Source organism: Haplochromis burtoni, unplaced genomic scaffold (genome assembly GCF_018398535.1).
Source record: "Haplochromis burtoni strain Fernald_Lab_line unplaced genomic scaffold, NCSU_Asbu1 Contig_183, whole genome shotgun sequence".
NCBI classification, from domain to species: domain Eukaryota; kingdom Metazoa; phylum Chordata; class Actinopteri; order Cichliformes; family Cichlidae; genus Haplochromis; species Haplochromis burtoni.
In genome coordinates this window covers 925013-940175 of record NW_024582544.1, presented here as the reverse complement: position 1 = coordinate 940175, position 15163 = coordinate 925013, and the positions used below count along the sequence as shown (strand labels likewise).

Here is a 15163-nt window from a genome sequence, read left to right as displayed (position 1 = left end):
CACACACACACACACACACACACACACACACACACACCAAATCTAAACCACACAAACTTGTGATGTAGGAGGTATTCTTTTTCTTAAATGTGTGTTTGATTGCATGAATGAGGCTTGTAGTGCGTTACGTGTTGAGGTAGAGTAGAATTATATAAGTATCATAACAGGAAACTGACAGACACACAAAGAGTGAAAGGATCATTTTTATATTAGTTCAGGCTTTCTGTTTCTTTCTTCAGGACGTGCTGGACTAAATCTAAATGGGAAGATGTTCACTCTGTCTTCTAATAATGGAGGAGTAACCTTCTATCCCCCCAGTTATCATTTCCCCACTCCCTACCAAACCAGAAGACACAAAGACAGAGCTCTCATGACCACCGCAGCTACAACCAGAGCCCCAACTGCAGTGAGTCCAACTACAGGTGAGCAGGGCATTCAATTTTTTGTACTCATTATTCAAACACTGACTTTTATGTTTCTTCGTTGGTCTGGTCTCTTATAGAAAGGTTTTTAAACAAAAGAAAACCAAGAGCAACACAATCTTTGTTACAGTTCATTTCTGTATCAAAACCTGATGTAATACCATGACATAATTTTGTGTGCATTAAAAAGGTAGCAGATGCCTTTTTTACTAAGCAGGTTTTCAGGGTTACAAAAACAGTTAACTTCTTATCGACGAGCTAAAGCTGTGAAGATAACCTGCCCCAGAGCAGACTGTGGAAAGAAGAGATCAACATAAACAGAATGACCTCCCTGATGACAAATCAGTTCTCTGGAAAATATCGTCCCCAATCCTGGGAGATCCCGGGATTCCAGCTAGGAAGTTCGGTAGTTCAGAAATCCATGAAAAAATTTTAAAAACCTACATACACACAAAACAATTTGGACATAGCGTTTTAAATCTGGCTTTCCCTTACTGCAACATCAGGAGTCCTACTAAGCCAGGGATGACAAACTCATATTACAATGCACATATAACCAACTTTGATCTTAAGAGGGCCGCACCACTTCAATTCAATTTGATTTTATTGAATTCAATCTTTTCTACACATTTATCTCTGAGGTATCTTACCATAATTTTTAAATAAGTGTAATCTTACCTGTAGTTTTTCTACAATATACAAAAATTCTGTTGTGGTAAATTTAAGAAATCTTAACAGAACTCTTTGGGCTCAAATTGTAAAAAAAAAAAAAAAAAAAAAAAAAACTCAAATGAGTAAAATTGCATAAAACATTTTGGTAGCTGATTGCCCAGACTGTCTTCGAATTGTAAAACAACAACAACAACACAAAAAAAATGTTTTAAAAAAATCCCAAACTGAAATTTCTAAGGCAGATTGTGAAAAAAACCCTGTCATTTAATAGTTTTTAAAAACCTTTATTACTTGCAATTAACTCTCTTTACTGGGCCAAATCTGACCCCAGGCCTTATGTTTTACATCCCCATGCTAAGAGGTCACACAAAAGTGGACGCAAGGTAAATCTAGGGTTAACCATTCTAACTATGAAAGAGGCGGTGTTGGCAGCATATGAAGACTGCAGAGGCCCATATTTCATAAAGATGCTCAAATTATAATGTTGGAAAAACTCAGAGATGTTAAACAGACTGGAATACAAACTAAAAGCAAGTTCTACAACTATAGGTGCCTCGTTTTAGGGTCATACCACTGTATTAAAGCTTAAAAAATTATAAAAATATTTAAGAGTTGTATGTGGACAGCTGGGGAAAGGCAAGCAATAAAGATGCTTCTAAGAGTCACTATTTCTTCATGATACTCATCCAAAAAAGACAAAAACTCTACAGGCTCTTTTTAATAGGTCTGAGGAAAAGGTGACGTATTTTTCAGAAAACTGATTGGTCAGTAGGTGACGAGTTCATACCTGTTGATCTCATGAACATAAAATGTTTAAGCAGAAGCTAGGTCTGCGGCACAAGTTACCATGGTGATGGAAATAGGTGTGCAGGTGTCAGTTCCTTTATTATTTAGATTTATTGAAGCTGATAAGGAAGTCCAGAAAAAGACATAGCAACACAAATGGCACTAAAAGGCAAACCTACGATGACAAGAGATAAAGAAGACATCAGTAAGGTGGAGCATAAAGGCTCATCTGTTACATAAATAATGGAAACAGTGGTGGGTTAAGCACCCAGATATAGAGATTATTAACTGCAGAAAGGGGAACATACCTCAAAGCCTGTTACACACTGTTCCTGACCATTTCCAGGAACCAATTTAACCTGTTTAAACTGCATGTAAAGTCAGTAATCATGTTAAGTAACGTCTACATTTTTACTCACCTTTTCACAGGTGTGTCTGTGTGTCTGCGTTACATGACTGACTATATGTATCAAACCTTCCCGCTCTTCACTGTCAGTCCAAAGAAATCCACTCTAAAGCTGCAGGGTAGCGCTGACATATTCACGCTATCATATCAGGATCACAACAGCGTGGGCCTGGAACCCATTGTGTATTCATGGCCGGACATTAAACAGGACATCTGGACCAGTGTCTGCCTCACTGTGGACACCAGTAAAGGTGTGGTCCAGCTGTTCAATGGTGCGTACATGAGCGTCAGGAAGGTGCTGCCATCTCAGGTGAGAATTATTAGAATTAGTGTGTAGACACCCACATACACCCACATGTTTAGTTTAGATACGTAGCATAGAAAAGGAAACACTTTTATTTATTAACATCTTTCAGACTTGAGGCGAGTGGAAAAGTTACTGCATCCATAACATCTAATAAATGATGACACAGTGAGGAAGCTGTAACCTTTCTAAAAGTTTAAAAGCCATTTTTTTCACTCAGAATGCAAACTATGGAAATATGGGTAACAAAATATACACATCAATCATATTTCAGGTCTACAGCAGTCTAACAAAAAACACAAGCAAACACCCCTGTTAGCCAATAAAACCTTCACTGTGTGTGCGTTTGTGTGTGTGTGTTCAGTATGTGTGGGCAGGTGAGCCTGTCATTGACTTCCCGGGTTTTGATGGTCAGCTGACAGACGTCCACGTGTGGGATTATCCTCTGAACTATAAAGAAGTTTTCTACTACATCACTAAAGGCTACTATGGGTAAGATCCCGTGTGTGTGTGGTGTGTGTGTGTGTGTGTGTGTGTGTGTGTGTGTGTGTGTGTGTGTGTGTGTGTGTGTGCGTTCCAGTTTTACATGTACAGCTAACTTAAACCTCACTGCAGCACAGACCATCATCACTGCATTAAGACTGATTTTAAGTGTGTTTTATTCCCAATAGTTAAAAAAAAAGTCTAATACATGAACTAAACGCATCATAATGTTACACAATGGGTGTGAGAAGTCTGCTTCATTTATTAATGAGAACAATAGTTATCTCTCTGTCATCTCTCTGCATGACATCTCATGTTAAAATATGTAGCACAAACTAGAAATGTTCAACCATCAGCTGATGGTCATCACGGAGAAAGTTTATCTGGGCATGGAGCGCCCTCTTTTGGAATCAAGTTAAATAACAGTGCAGACCTGAAGTCATCTATGTGAGCGCGGTGCCTGGTTGGTACCTGGTTCAGTGGCTGCAGCTCAGGAGGTAGAGGAGGTCATCGAAGGGAAGGTAGTTTGATCCCTGGCTGCTCCAGTCTGTGTGCCAAATATCTTTGGGCAAGACACTAACTCCACTTTACTCTGTGATACATCCAGTGAATGTGTATGAATGTTGAACAGAAAGCACTTATGTAGAGAAAGTGCTACTTTTAGTGCTCAGAGTAGAAATGTGCTGTATAAGAATCAGACAATTTATCTTTTACTGTTTTTTGAGTGAATTGTTTCTTTAGAACCACCATATTTTGCCCAAATGTGTCCTTTGCAATTATAATTGTGTGCTGCTGAGTTTGCATTACACTGCCACCAAAAGCTGTCCCTATATCTAACATCCATAATCTATTTTTAAACAAAATTATTTTTATTTATAATCGGCCTTGTGTTTTTAGGTCTTACAACGGCTCTGTCATCTCCTGGTCCTACATCAGCTATTCTAACAGAGGAAGGGCAGTCATGGAGGACTCCTATGACATGCAGGCAAAACAACCAATCAGGGAAGCTGAGCAAGAGCGTGGCCTGAAGGAAGAGAAGCTGAGATTTTTCAGCGTGGAGGAGGAAAAAAGACAACACTTGTTTTAATGATGACAGAGTAGGGATGGAGTAGGGTAATTAGTAGAAAATAATCCAGTCATAAAAGACTTGACAGTGATTAATCGTGTTTTGAAATTAAATGTTTGATTTGATTTCAGTGTGTGGTTTTGTTTATGAAGCAAGATTGGAAACTAATTTTACACTCTCTCACTTTGGACACGTCCATGCTCCCTCAGGCTGTGCATGACTTTGTGTTGTGCACGTAGCTGAAAACTGCCACATCTGATCCAAACAGCAACCTTGATTGATAAAAAATGAAGGTAAAGTGCCAAAAAGTGCTTCTTTTCCACCCTTCCACACTCAGCTTTATCACCAGTGTGAATTTACACTGATTAGTCAAGGTGCACTTCAGATGTCTCTGCATGTGGCTGTGAATGCACCAGAAAAAAGATTACCGTAAGTAAAAATTTGAGACACAGATTTGGACAAAAAATTAAAATCTGAAGCTAATTATTCATTTTTTATGTGTTGTGGTTGTTTTTGTGTGTTTATTATGGAAAACAACAATACAGAGGTGGTGGAGAGAGAGTAATGAATGATATCTGTTAAGGTGCTATATTGTGCTTTAAAGGAGCAGTTCGGTGTTTTGTGAAATGGCCTTGCTTGATTCTGGAGGTGTCAGATTTGTTGAAGACCTAAGTGCAGCACACATTCATGCTTAATCCACAACTAAGAATCAAACAGGGACTAGAGAGGGAATCAAAACAGTGGAAATAAGAAAAAGTGACAATACTTTTTAAATTAGCACAGAGTGTCACTTCAGCTCAAGTTCTATTTTATTTCTCTTCATGATTTTATTCTCAGTTTCCTTTGAGAATTTGTAATCATATTTATGCCCCTGAGTTTGTTTTTCCTGCACTCCTGTGATTTCTGAGTCACGTCTGTATTTCTGTATTTCCCTGTGTTCAGTTACTTCCTGATCTTTTATGCTTTACATTTATTTTTTCAGTTTGTCTTGGTTCAGTTTTGCCTCGTCCCTCATGATTGTGTGTCCGCCTGCTCTGTGTTTCTGTCACGGTCCTGGGTCGGTGACCCTGTGTTATTTTGTTATCATTATTGCTCTAGGATTTCTTCGCTGTAAAGGACTTCTTGTGTTCTGATTTGATGTTTGATTTTCCTCATTGTTATCACAATTAGTGTCTGGGTTTCTTTCTCTGTATTTCTAGTGCTCTAGTTCTTTGTTCTGTGATTTCTAGTTTTTAGGTTTGGTTCATGTGTCCCTTTTGGTTCAGTGTCAGGTCTGGGTCTGTGTCAGTTGGCTGTTTCCTGTTTAGCTTTGAAAGTCTGTTTCATGTCAGCGTTTCTAGTTTCGCTTCCCCTGTCTCGTGAGGTCAATTCCTCATTCCCTCTTGTTCCTGTGTATTTACAGTGTGTGTATTTCTCCGTGCTCCTCGTTATTTCAGAGTCTGTTCCAAGTTTAATAGCTTCCTAGTTTCCTGTTGTTTCTTTTTTTCCTCAGGCCTTAGTTTCTAGTTTCCAGTTTTTGGTTATATGTTCTTTCTCATCGTGTTTGGATGTTCAGCGGCAATAACAGCTGCCTCTCAAAATTTAACTCTTTTGTGGTCTGAGTCCTGCATTTGAGTCCTAAACCTGCCTGCCACACAGCAGAACCGTGACAGTTTCCCTACTTTATGTTAGGTGACTGACTATAACGGCTGGACTCAGTAGCAGAAACACACACAGGCTCGGCGGTTGCAGTAAATGCTGTTTTATTTACAGTGATAGGGGATATTTACAAGAGACGGGGTTATTTACAGTGATCGGATAAATGTGCAAGGACCGAGAGGGAATGAAACAGAGCCGATGCATGCGGGAGGATGGGTGGTGCACTGGAGTGAACTGAGGATGAGGGACAAAACAGAGTTAGGGAACTGCGCCGCAAGCCAAGGGGTGAACATATGTAAACAGGGAGAGTTGGAGAGCTTACTTGATACACAGTAAATACAGATGCGGGCGGTGATCACAGGCAGAGGTGAGGTAAATCTCCAAAAGAACAGGCAGGCGAGCAGGCGGCGGGACAGGCTAGTGCAGGGGGTCTGCAATGGATCTGCAAAACATTTTACAACTTGTGGAAGTGACAAAACTCCGACATCAGGCGTCCGTCGCACAGCTCTTTGAATGCTCCCTCTGATGGGGAGAGAGAAGGAAGACAGGATGAAACACATGCTGTGGACGAGATCCAGAGATTAATAACAAGTGTGATTCAGCAGAGAAGTCTATTAACACATGTTGAGTGAGAAAGGTGACCAAAAAGGAAATACTCTCCAGCAGTTTACAGGATTCAGGGTCACCTTAACCAGCCCTGACTATATGCTTTAGCAAAAAGGAAAGTTTTAAGCCTAATCTTAAAAGTAGAGACAGTGTCTGTCTCCTGACTGGAAGCTGGTTCCACAGAAGAGGGGCCTGAAAACTGAAGGCTCTCCCTCCCATTCTACTTCCCCCTGAATTTTCTTCCGAACCCAGATTTTGTGGAGCTATGGTAAGTGTTGGTTGTTTTTTTTTTGGGTTTTTTTTTTTTTTTTTTTTTAATCCTGGAGTTCGCTCCATACGTCTTCCAGGAGTCAGTTGTGGATGTTCTGTGACCATACACAAGTCACAGAGCTGCTGTATTTGTACTGACATTAGATTACACACAGGTGCACTTTATTTAGTCATTAGCACTCATCAGGCAATGTCTATGGGCAACTGACTTCACTCAGACCAAAGGGGGCTGAATAATTACGCACACCCACTTTGCAGTTATTTATTTGTAAAAAATGTTTGGAATCATGTATGATTTTCGTTCCACTTCTCACGTGTGCACCACTTTGTGTTGGTCTTTCACGGGGAATTTCAATAAAATTGATTCATGTTTGTGGCTGTAGTGTGACAAAATGTGGAAAAGTTCAAGGGGGCCGAATACTTTTGCAAGCCACTGTAAATTCAGCTAACTGTTATCATTTCATGAGTAAAGCTGCTCAGATGATTGAATTGCGATTTTTGTTTTTCGACTCAATAGCCCACATTTTGATTTCGTTTTGCATGTTGCTGATTTCACACAGATCCACTGCTGAAACGTGCCTTTGGGTTTTTCATCATTTAACAAGAATAGGCTCAGGCAATCATTGTGTAATTAGACTTAGCGTATGTGACAGTACGTGGCACAAAATGAACAAGAAGCTTTCATGTATCTAAATCCAGATTTTAGTCCCAAATTTTGTTGACCATAATGAAAATATATACTCTTTGGTATATATTAACCACTGGATGTCAAATAATATATACAAAAGAAAACATTCTGTATCACATTTAGTGTTACAGTTTAGAGCACCACAATAGGATATCCACAATTTAGGATACAGACATTTGTTTTAGTTCAACATCGCAATCATTCTGCGATTGAGTAGTTTACAGAACCAGCAGTTAGCAGCAATAACTTCAGCTGCTTCAATTCATTGACATTTGCAAGCCTACCTTTATACACAGCATTTCAGTCAGGTTAAGGTCTGGGCTTCCATGCTGTAGATTTGCTGCTGTACCCGGGGTCATTATCCTGTTGCATGGCCTGATTTAGGAGAAGCTTTAGCTGTCGGACAGATGGCCTGACATTTGACTCTAGAAAACTTTGGCATACAGAGGAGTTTGTCGACTGCAAGGTGCCTATCTCTTGTGCCTGGAGAACAAGCTCAAATCACCACCCTCAAATCAGCATGCTTGACAGCTGGATTGAGGTGTTTATGCTGTGTTTGATTTTTGCTGAAGGTACTGCTGTGCATGATGGCCAAACCGTCGCTTTGGTCTCATCTGTTAAAAAGACGTTGCTGCAGAAGTCTTCTTCAAGGGCAAATTTGCAGCCGAGTTGTTGTGTTCTTTTAAGAGAAGAAGCTTTCTCCTGGCAGCCCCTCCAAACAAGCCATACTTCTTTGGTCTTTTTCTAATTATACTGTCATGAATGTTAACATTTAACATGCTGTCTGAGGCCTGTAGAGTCTCAGATGCAGCTCTTGGATATAGTGCAGTTTCTCTGAGCACTGAACAGTCTTTGGGGTGGATCTGAATGCTGCAGACTAGCAAACTTGCTGCTTCCACCGTGTTTTATAGACAGCTATAGACACTCACTGCTGTATCGCTCTCCTGACCTCCTCTGCATATGATGATGATGATTTAGACTAAATTTGGAGTCATCAGTTCATCAAACCTTTTGCCCCTGATTTGCAGTCCAGGTCATGAGTAACTTGGCATACCTCAGCTTCTTTCTCTTGCTTTGCATTCTTTAACACGATCCCTGCTAATGCTAACGTGTTCCAGCAGTCTGTGTTTTCCCATCAAGCAATAGTGTTAAACTTTGAGTTTTTGTTCTTTCATTTGAGATATATACGTATTCAGTCGTTGGTTGATGCACCATTTAGTCACTGATAGGCTGATACAATAACATTGCTTTATGATTTCTTGTTAAGATTTGCTTATTAATAGAAAAATTAGGCACTATGGCAGTATAATAGTACCACTAATATTAATATATATATATATAGAGAGAGAGTCTGGATGGCATTACCTTGACAGCTATAAGAATCGATTATTCTTGACCAAGAACATTTTCTTTAACAAGCAAACTAAGAATGCCCTCTTTCCTCTGCCAAGTAAATCAGAGACATACTGAAGCTTCTAGGATGCACTATTGATTGGAATTACTTATTATAAGGCTGTTCTAAAAGCTCCCTGAAAAGCCTTCAGCTGATGAAAATCAAGAGATCATATATGTCCACAGTAGATAGTCTTTTTAATGGCTGTAAAATCCACAGTTGGCAAACCCTTGATGATCAAGTCATATCATGATATCACTGCAAACCCACCAAATCAACGTAACAAACCAACGACCTAAATAGTTCTGTTAGAGATCTCTTGCTGTCAAAATGAAGTTCTTTCTTCCTCCCTGCCACCAAGTGTTTGCTCATACAGCCTCATTTGATTGTCAGGATCCTCTCACTAATGTCTTTAGCTTATAACAAAACGCACTTTGAGATGACCATTCCTGTGAAACAGCTCTACATAAATAAAACTGAACTGACCCGGACATGTAAAATTAATAAGGAGTGGTTTGCTTGCTCCAACTCCTTCTGCCTCATCGCAGCATCCTTGGCACTCTGCTGATCCTTCTGCAGTTTCCTGATGTAGTCTACAGAAGCCTTGAGAATGGTGCCTTTATTCCAGCGCATCTCTCTGTCATTGTTGCGATGTCAGTAAAGATAAGAAGGACAACAGAGGCAGAGGACAAGATCATGATTTATACACCTAATGCGTGGCCCCCTGGCATTTAAAATTCAAACAGTGTAACTTTATGTGAGCAGTGGAAAATGAAAGCGCCAGTACGACCTACAGTGCCCAACTCCTTTATGCGGTCACTGATGTTGAACCAATGCCTCCACTCAACTGCTACCAACAAAGCAAAGGCACACATGGTTACCTCCAGCAATCAGCTGGTATTAAGCAGAAGTGCACAAACAACTAAATAGGATGTTGTGATTCTGAATCTGAAATGTTAGCGTTCATGTTACGAAAAACTAAACTGTTTATTAAAAACTAAATAAATAAATGAAACAAGACACATGTTTATAAAAGAAGAAGTATAACAAGTACACTTATTGTAATGTGATTTTATTCAAAATCACTTTGTTCACTTTGTAACTGTGTGCTTTAAAAACTGCTACACAAATAAACTTCTTCTTTTTCTTATGTTGATTGTGTTTTCTTGTATCTCTTGTATATATTTTTCAGTCCTGGTTTGTCCTTTGGGTTGGGGTCGTGTTGTTGTTGCAGCTCTTTGTTTCCTCGCTCTGTGCGTCCTGTATTTGTATCCCTTGTGATTTCTGGTGTTTGGACTCTGATATTATTCCTGTGTTTTGGGCATTTTGGACTTTGTTTGCTTCCTGGACTATCAGCAAACACACCTCAACCATGGCTGCAAGTTCAACACAGAGGTCATGACTGCTGTGCGGTATGAATACAGTCCATAAAGGCTGATTCCAGTCTATTTAGACTAAAGTAACACTAAAAGATTGAGTAGCTCTGCTCACCACAACAGCTTTTCCACATCATTTAACAAGAGGTAAAGCTGACACAAGAACCAATACTATATGGAAATTCTTAAGTTACTTTAGCTTTCATTAAATCTGTATGTGAGCTTTTACTTCCTCTACTCAAACCAGTGCTGAACTTTATCTCATATTAACAGCTTGCTGTGTCTGTAAATTTCATCTTTCACTTCCTTAAACTCGTCGCCCAAACTTTCATGCAGAGCTCCAGAAATAATTAAAGCTAGGCACACTAGAGTAAGGGAGTGACAGTCCACTTTACTGGAAGCAAAGAAATAGTTATACTACAAGCAAATTAAGTACTGCAAGTAATTTTAAGTAATGTGTAAATCATTTTTGATAATAATTTTTTCACAATTTACAATATAATTTTCATTTTCTTACACAGTGAAAACAGCATTTTTTTTTAAATTCATAGATAGATATTTAAGTCATAAAGTAAATTATTTCTTCATTTCCTTTACAGGGTAAGCCCAGTAAGTCTTGCTGACAGGTTTCTCTGACTACAGCAGAATTCCTTTATAAATTTGAGCTGAATTGTTGTTTTTTCTTATGGTGTTTCATATTTTAAAAGTAAAACTTCCAAGTAAAATAAGAGATTAAATATTCACAGTCGGGACTTTTGCCAGTGCATTAAATTGTAATTTTTCATATGGCAACTCCCGTAGCTTCAAAAAGACTGTCCTTTAGAAGTCAAAGGGAAATTTAACCTCAGCCTTCACCTCTGTGAAAACTTCCACCGATATTTCAGATTTCAAGTGATTATAATCGAAAAAACAAACAAAAACAAAAAAGGCTGGTGAAACAAAAGATAAAAGATAATGGATTACACTGTACAGCTGCATGAAGTGAACTCTGATATATACATTAATACAAAAGAAGAAGGGGAAGAAGGGGACCACCCTCCAGTTTTTAGCCACTGGGAAAAGAGACATCTCAGCTTCACAGGACAGTTTCATCTTCTGTCATTAAAGCAGCAGCTTGTTTTCCTCCACACTGAAGAATCTCATCTTCTTTTCCTTCCGTCTACTCTCTTGCTCAACTTTTGCTCGCATGTCAAAGTTGTCCTCCAAGACTGCCCTTCCTCTGTTATCGTATCTGATGTAGGACCAGGAGATGACGGAGCCACTGTAAGACCTAAAACCACAACAAAACACACGCTTTTAACAAGCTTTTAAAACAAAGCTTAAACATTAAAAAGCAAATTTAAGACAAGGCCTGTTTTAAATGATTTTTTTACTTTATTTATATCTTTAATATTGTCATTTATACTGTGGTTATGATTAAACGGTCGGTGTGTGAGTTCAGCATAGAGATCTTACCCGTAATAACTTCTGCTCATGTAGTAGAAGATGTCTTTATATCGCAGAGGATAGTCCCACACCTGGACGTCTGTCAGCTGACCATCAAAACCTGGGAAACTAATCACAGGCTCGCCTGACCACACATACTGAACACACAGAAAAAAGAGAAGATCAAAATTAAAGATGATTAAGTGATTTTGAGAATAATATTGTCTACTTTTTAAAGCCTTTCAGAAATCTGGATTACAATGAAGGAGTCATTTGAGTGTTTTCTTCACTTAGATATAAACAAAACAAAACAAAAAATGATTCTATGTTGTCATTATTATGTCTTCTGTTGAAGTCTCAGGCACAAAAAGGGTGGAAAGGAGTTACTGTTCCAGCTGGTGGAGTCCAGCTATCTCAGTGTCTTGTTTCTTGAGGACAGACTGTAATGTGACTAAGAGATGGCTGAATATTAAGGTAAAGCTCTAAGTTTACCAGTGGATCTATTTTTCCCTGTGACCACGAGCTGTGAGAAAATCATGGATACAAGTGAGGAAAAATGAACTTCCTCTGAAAGGTGTCTGGGTTCCGCTCATTGGAGAGACATTTCAATTAAAAATACTCAAATAAATAAATACCTGAGGTGGTTCATTAATCTGACCAGAATGCTTCCTGCACACCTGGACTCGCACACTACTTTGCTCTGTTTAGTGAATTTGTCTTTCTGTCTGTGCATCCACACAGTTTTTAGCATGCTGATTCTAACTTTGTCGACATTCTCACCTGATAAGGCATCACCTTCCTGGGGCTCATATACCCGCCACTGAACATCTGGACCACACTCTTACTGGTGTCCACAGTGAGGCAGACACTGGTCCAGATGTCCTGCTTAATGTCTGGCCATAAGTGCACAATGGGCTGCAGGTCCACACTGAAGGAATCATAACAGGACAGCATGAACGTGTCAAAGCTACGCTGCAGACTCAGAGAGGATGTGTCTGGACTGAGAGTGAAGAGTGGGAAGGTTGGCTGCACAGCGTCAGTCATGTAACGCAGACACACTGACACACCTGCAAGAGATGTAACAAAAACGGGTTGGACAACACATTTCCTTAAAATGATTGGAAACAGTTTGCATCGGGCTTTGACGAATGTTTTCTTTCCTTTAGTTGGTTTGCAAGATATTTTACCTGCTCAGGATCAATGTGAATATAAACTGTACCAATTTCAGCGGATCAATTTCATTGATCTGCAGTGCACACAGTCATTCAGCTGCACAGGCTGGACTTCTGGGTAATAAGGCAATGCTACACTACTGTTTGTTTGTGTTTTTTATTTTTATTTTATTAGTTTAATGGAATTACAGTGTATAAGATTATACACTTACAGAGTCAGCACTTTTGCCAATTTTGTTGTCTGGCTTCAAACAGACTAAACCAAGGGGTGTCAAGCATAAGGCCCGGGTGCTGGAATTGGCCTACAAAAGACTACAATCTGGCAGTCTGTACAGTGTAGAGGAGGACGTAAATTTCATGCTTTTCACTGTGTTTCCATGAGTTTTACAGCTTTTCCTACTGATAAAGACCTCCTCTATGGCCATTTACACTTCACCAACATAAATAAGCAAAAGAAAAACTATTAACAGAAAGTTCCTGTTTTTTTACCATCTATTATGAAAATATGAATGAAAATATTATATGAAAATATTATATTTTAACTATATTATTAGAGACTTAGAGACTTAGAGCTTTTTATTGTCATTGTGCAGTTTCTTGCACAGCAAAATTGGGTAGCTGAACCACAAAGGTGCTAAAGTAAGAAGAAGAGAAACCAATATACAACGAAGGCGGAAAATAAATAAATAATTAAATAAATAGAATAAAAATAAAATAAAATAAAATAAAAAACAGTGTATATGTATACATATGTGAGTGGAACTATATACATGGTGTATGTGTAGGAAACATTGAAACAGACTGGGACCAAAATAATTGCACATGAGCCAAAAATATTGCACAGAACATGGAAAGATTACAGTGGGTTTGCATTAAAAATATTCTGTCAATTAACAAAATTTTTCATGTTATAATTAGCTCGCCGAGCTAACAGAAATATTTCATGTAATTTTTCAAATTTATTTCTCGCAATTCAAGCCCCAAGCAGCAATTTTTTATCATGCCGAAAACCTGAGATGAATTCTTGAAACTTTTTTTTCATGGTCTAAGGAGCTTGGAAAGAAAAGCGTCTGGATGTTTCCCCTCTCATCTGAGAAGCTTCTTTAGTTCTAGGGTCAAATGGTGGAGAGTCCAAGATTTAAGCCCTGTGAGAGTGTCACCCCAAGAGGGACAAAAGGACCCTGAAGAAGCTTCTCGGATGAGAGGTGAAACGTCTTCAAGCACCTTAAAGAAGTCCAGACGCTTTTCTTTCAAAGCTCCTTAGACTACAATGATCTGGATGACTGAGAACCTTCACACACTTCTTTTTCATATATTCAAATATCTCTGGGATTAACCGTGTAAAAAAGAGGACTTTTCCAGTCCTGCTTCAGATCAAAGTAGCTGTTTAATCCTTCTCTGTACAACCAGTAAATCTAATGCCAGTAGAATAAACCGCTGACTGCGTCTACACCACCTCTTTGAATGTACATACTCACTTCTGGTTGGACTCTGTGTGGTTGTAGCTTTGGTGGTGGTGGTCTTTGGAGGTTTGGTGGTGGTGGTGGTGGTGTTTGGATGTTTGGTGGTGGTGTTTGGAGATCCGACTTTGTAGCTTCTGGTTGGGTAGGGAGTTTGGAAATGATAATTGGGGTGATAGAAGATTACTCCTCCATAATTACGAGACAAAGTGAACATCCTCCCGTCTAGATTTATTTCAGAACTTCCTGCAGGCAAAAAGACAACAAAAAAGCCGTTATAACGTTTTCCTTCCTTCCTTCTTTCTTCATTATATGTGTTTTTATGTTGACTTCTGGGGTTTTGCTCCCAAAAGCAGGTTTAGTAAAAACTAAACAGCACACACCCCAATCCTCTGCAAAAGTTTACACCTTTAAAAACACTAAAATCCAGCTCCTTTATTTCCTTTCTGGTGACAGAAGAATATCTGTAATGTTTCATCCTCACATTGGAATCAAATTAGTTCTTTGTTCTTTTTATAACTCTTTGCGTCTGTAGAATGCAATTAAATTTCTAAATGGGATGGCTGCAGGATGGCTACCACAGCATCCTGCAGTGACATGCCATCCCACCAGTTTTAGTTAGGCCATCATTTATTTATCAGCAGGATAATTACCCCAAACACACCTGCAGGCTGTCTAAGGGCCATCTGACCAAGAAGGTGAGTGATGGAGTGCTGTGCCAGATGGCCTGGCCTCGACAGTCACCTTACCATAAACCCAAATGAGATGGTTTGGGATGAGATGGATCGCAAAGTGAAGGCAAAAGGGCCAACAAGTGTTCAGCATTTCTGGGAACTCCTTATAAACTGTTGGAAAACCATTTCAGGTGACGACCTCATCAGGCTAATCGAGAGAATGCCAAGAGTACGCAAAGTAGTAATCAAAGCATCTAAGGATACGTTCACACTGCAGGTCTTGATGCTCAATTCCGATTTTTTGATCAAATCCGATTTTTTT

General features: G+C 39.2%; 2 protein-coding genes across 3 annotated transcripts in view; one reads left to right on the top strand and one right to left on the bottom strand.

Annotated features, from left to right (window-relative positions):
• Nucleotides 1-6669, top strand: part of LOC102313307 — a 6956-nt gene extending 287 nt beyond the window's left edge. The window contains exons 2-5 of the mRNA XM_042225802.1: nucleotides 237-422; nucleotides 2310-2596; nucleotides 2955-3082; nucleotides 3971-6669. Of these exons, the coding sequence (XP_042081736.1) occupies nucleotides 237-422; nucleotides 2310-2596; nucleotides 2955-3082; nucleotides 3971-4160 (791 nt within the window). The 3' untranslated portion in view covers nucleotides 4161-6669. The remainder of the gene's footprint in view (nucleotides 1-236; nucleotides 423-2309; nucleotides 2597-2954; nucleotides 3083-3970) is intronic.
• Nucleotides 6670-10481: 3812 nt separating this feature from the next.
• Nucleotides 10482-14435, bottom strand: LOC102302773 (jeltraxin). 2 transcript variants are annotated; one of them, XM_042225801.1, is made up of 5 exons: nucleotides 14266-14435; nucleotides 14186-14235; nucleotides 12316-12602; nucleotides 11566-11693; nucleotides 10482-11380 (listed from the first exon to the last, which is right to left on the bottom strand). In XM_042225801.1, exons 1-5 carry the CDS (start codon nucleotides 14382-14384, stop codon nucleotides 11212-11214), a joined length of 753 nt encoding a protein of 250 aa, XP_042081735.1. In that variant the 5' UTR covers nucleotides 14385-14435; the 3' UTR covers nucleotides 10482-11211. The 2 variants fall into 2 exon arrangements, with proteins under 2 accessions (XP_042081735.1, XP_005938931.1); XM_005938869.2 differs by having other exon boundaries at nucleotides 14186-14435.
• Between the last annotated feature and the right edge of the window lie 728 nt (nucleotides 14436-15163).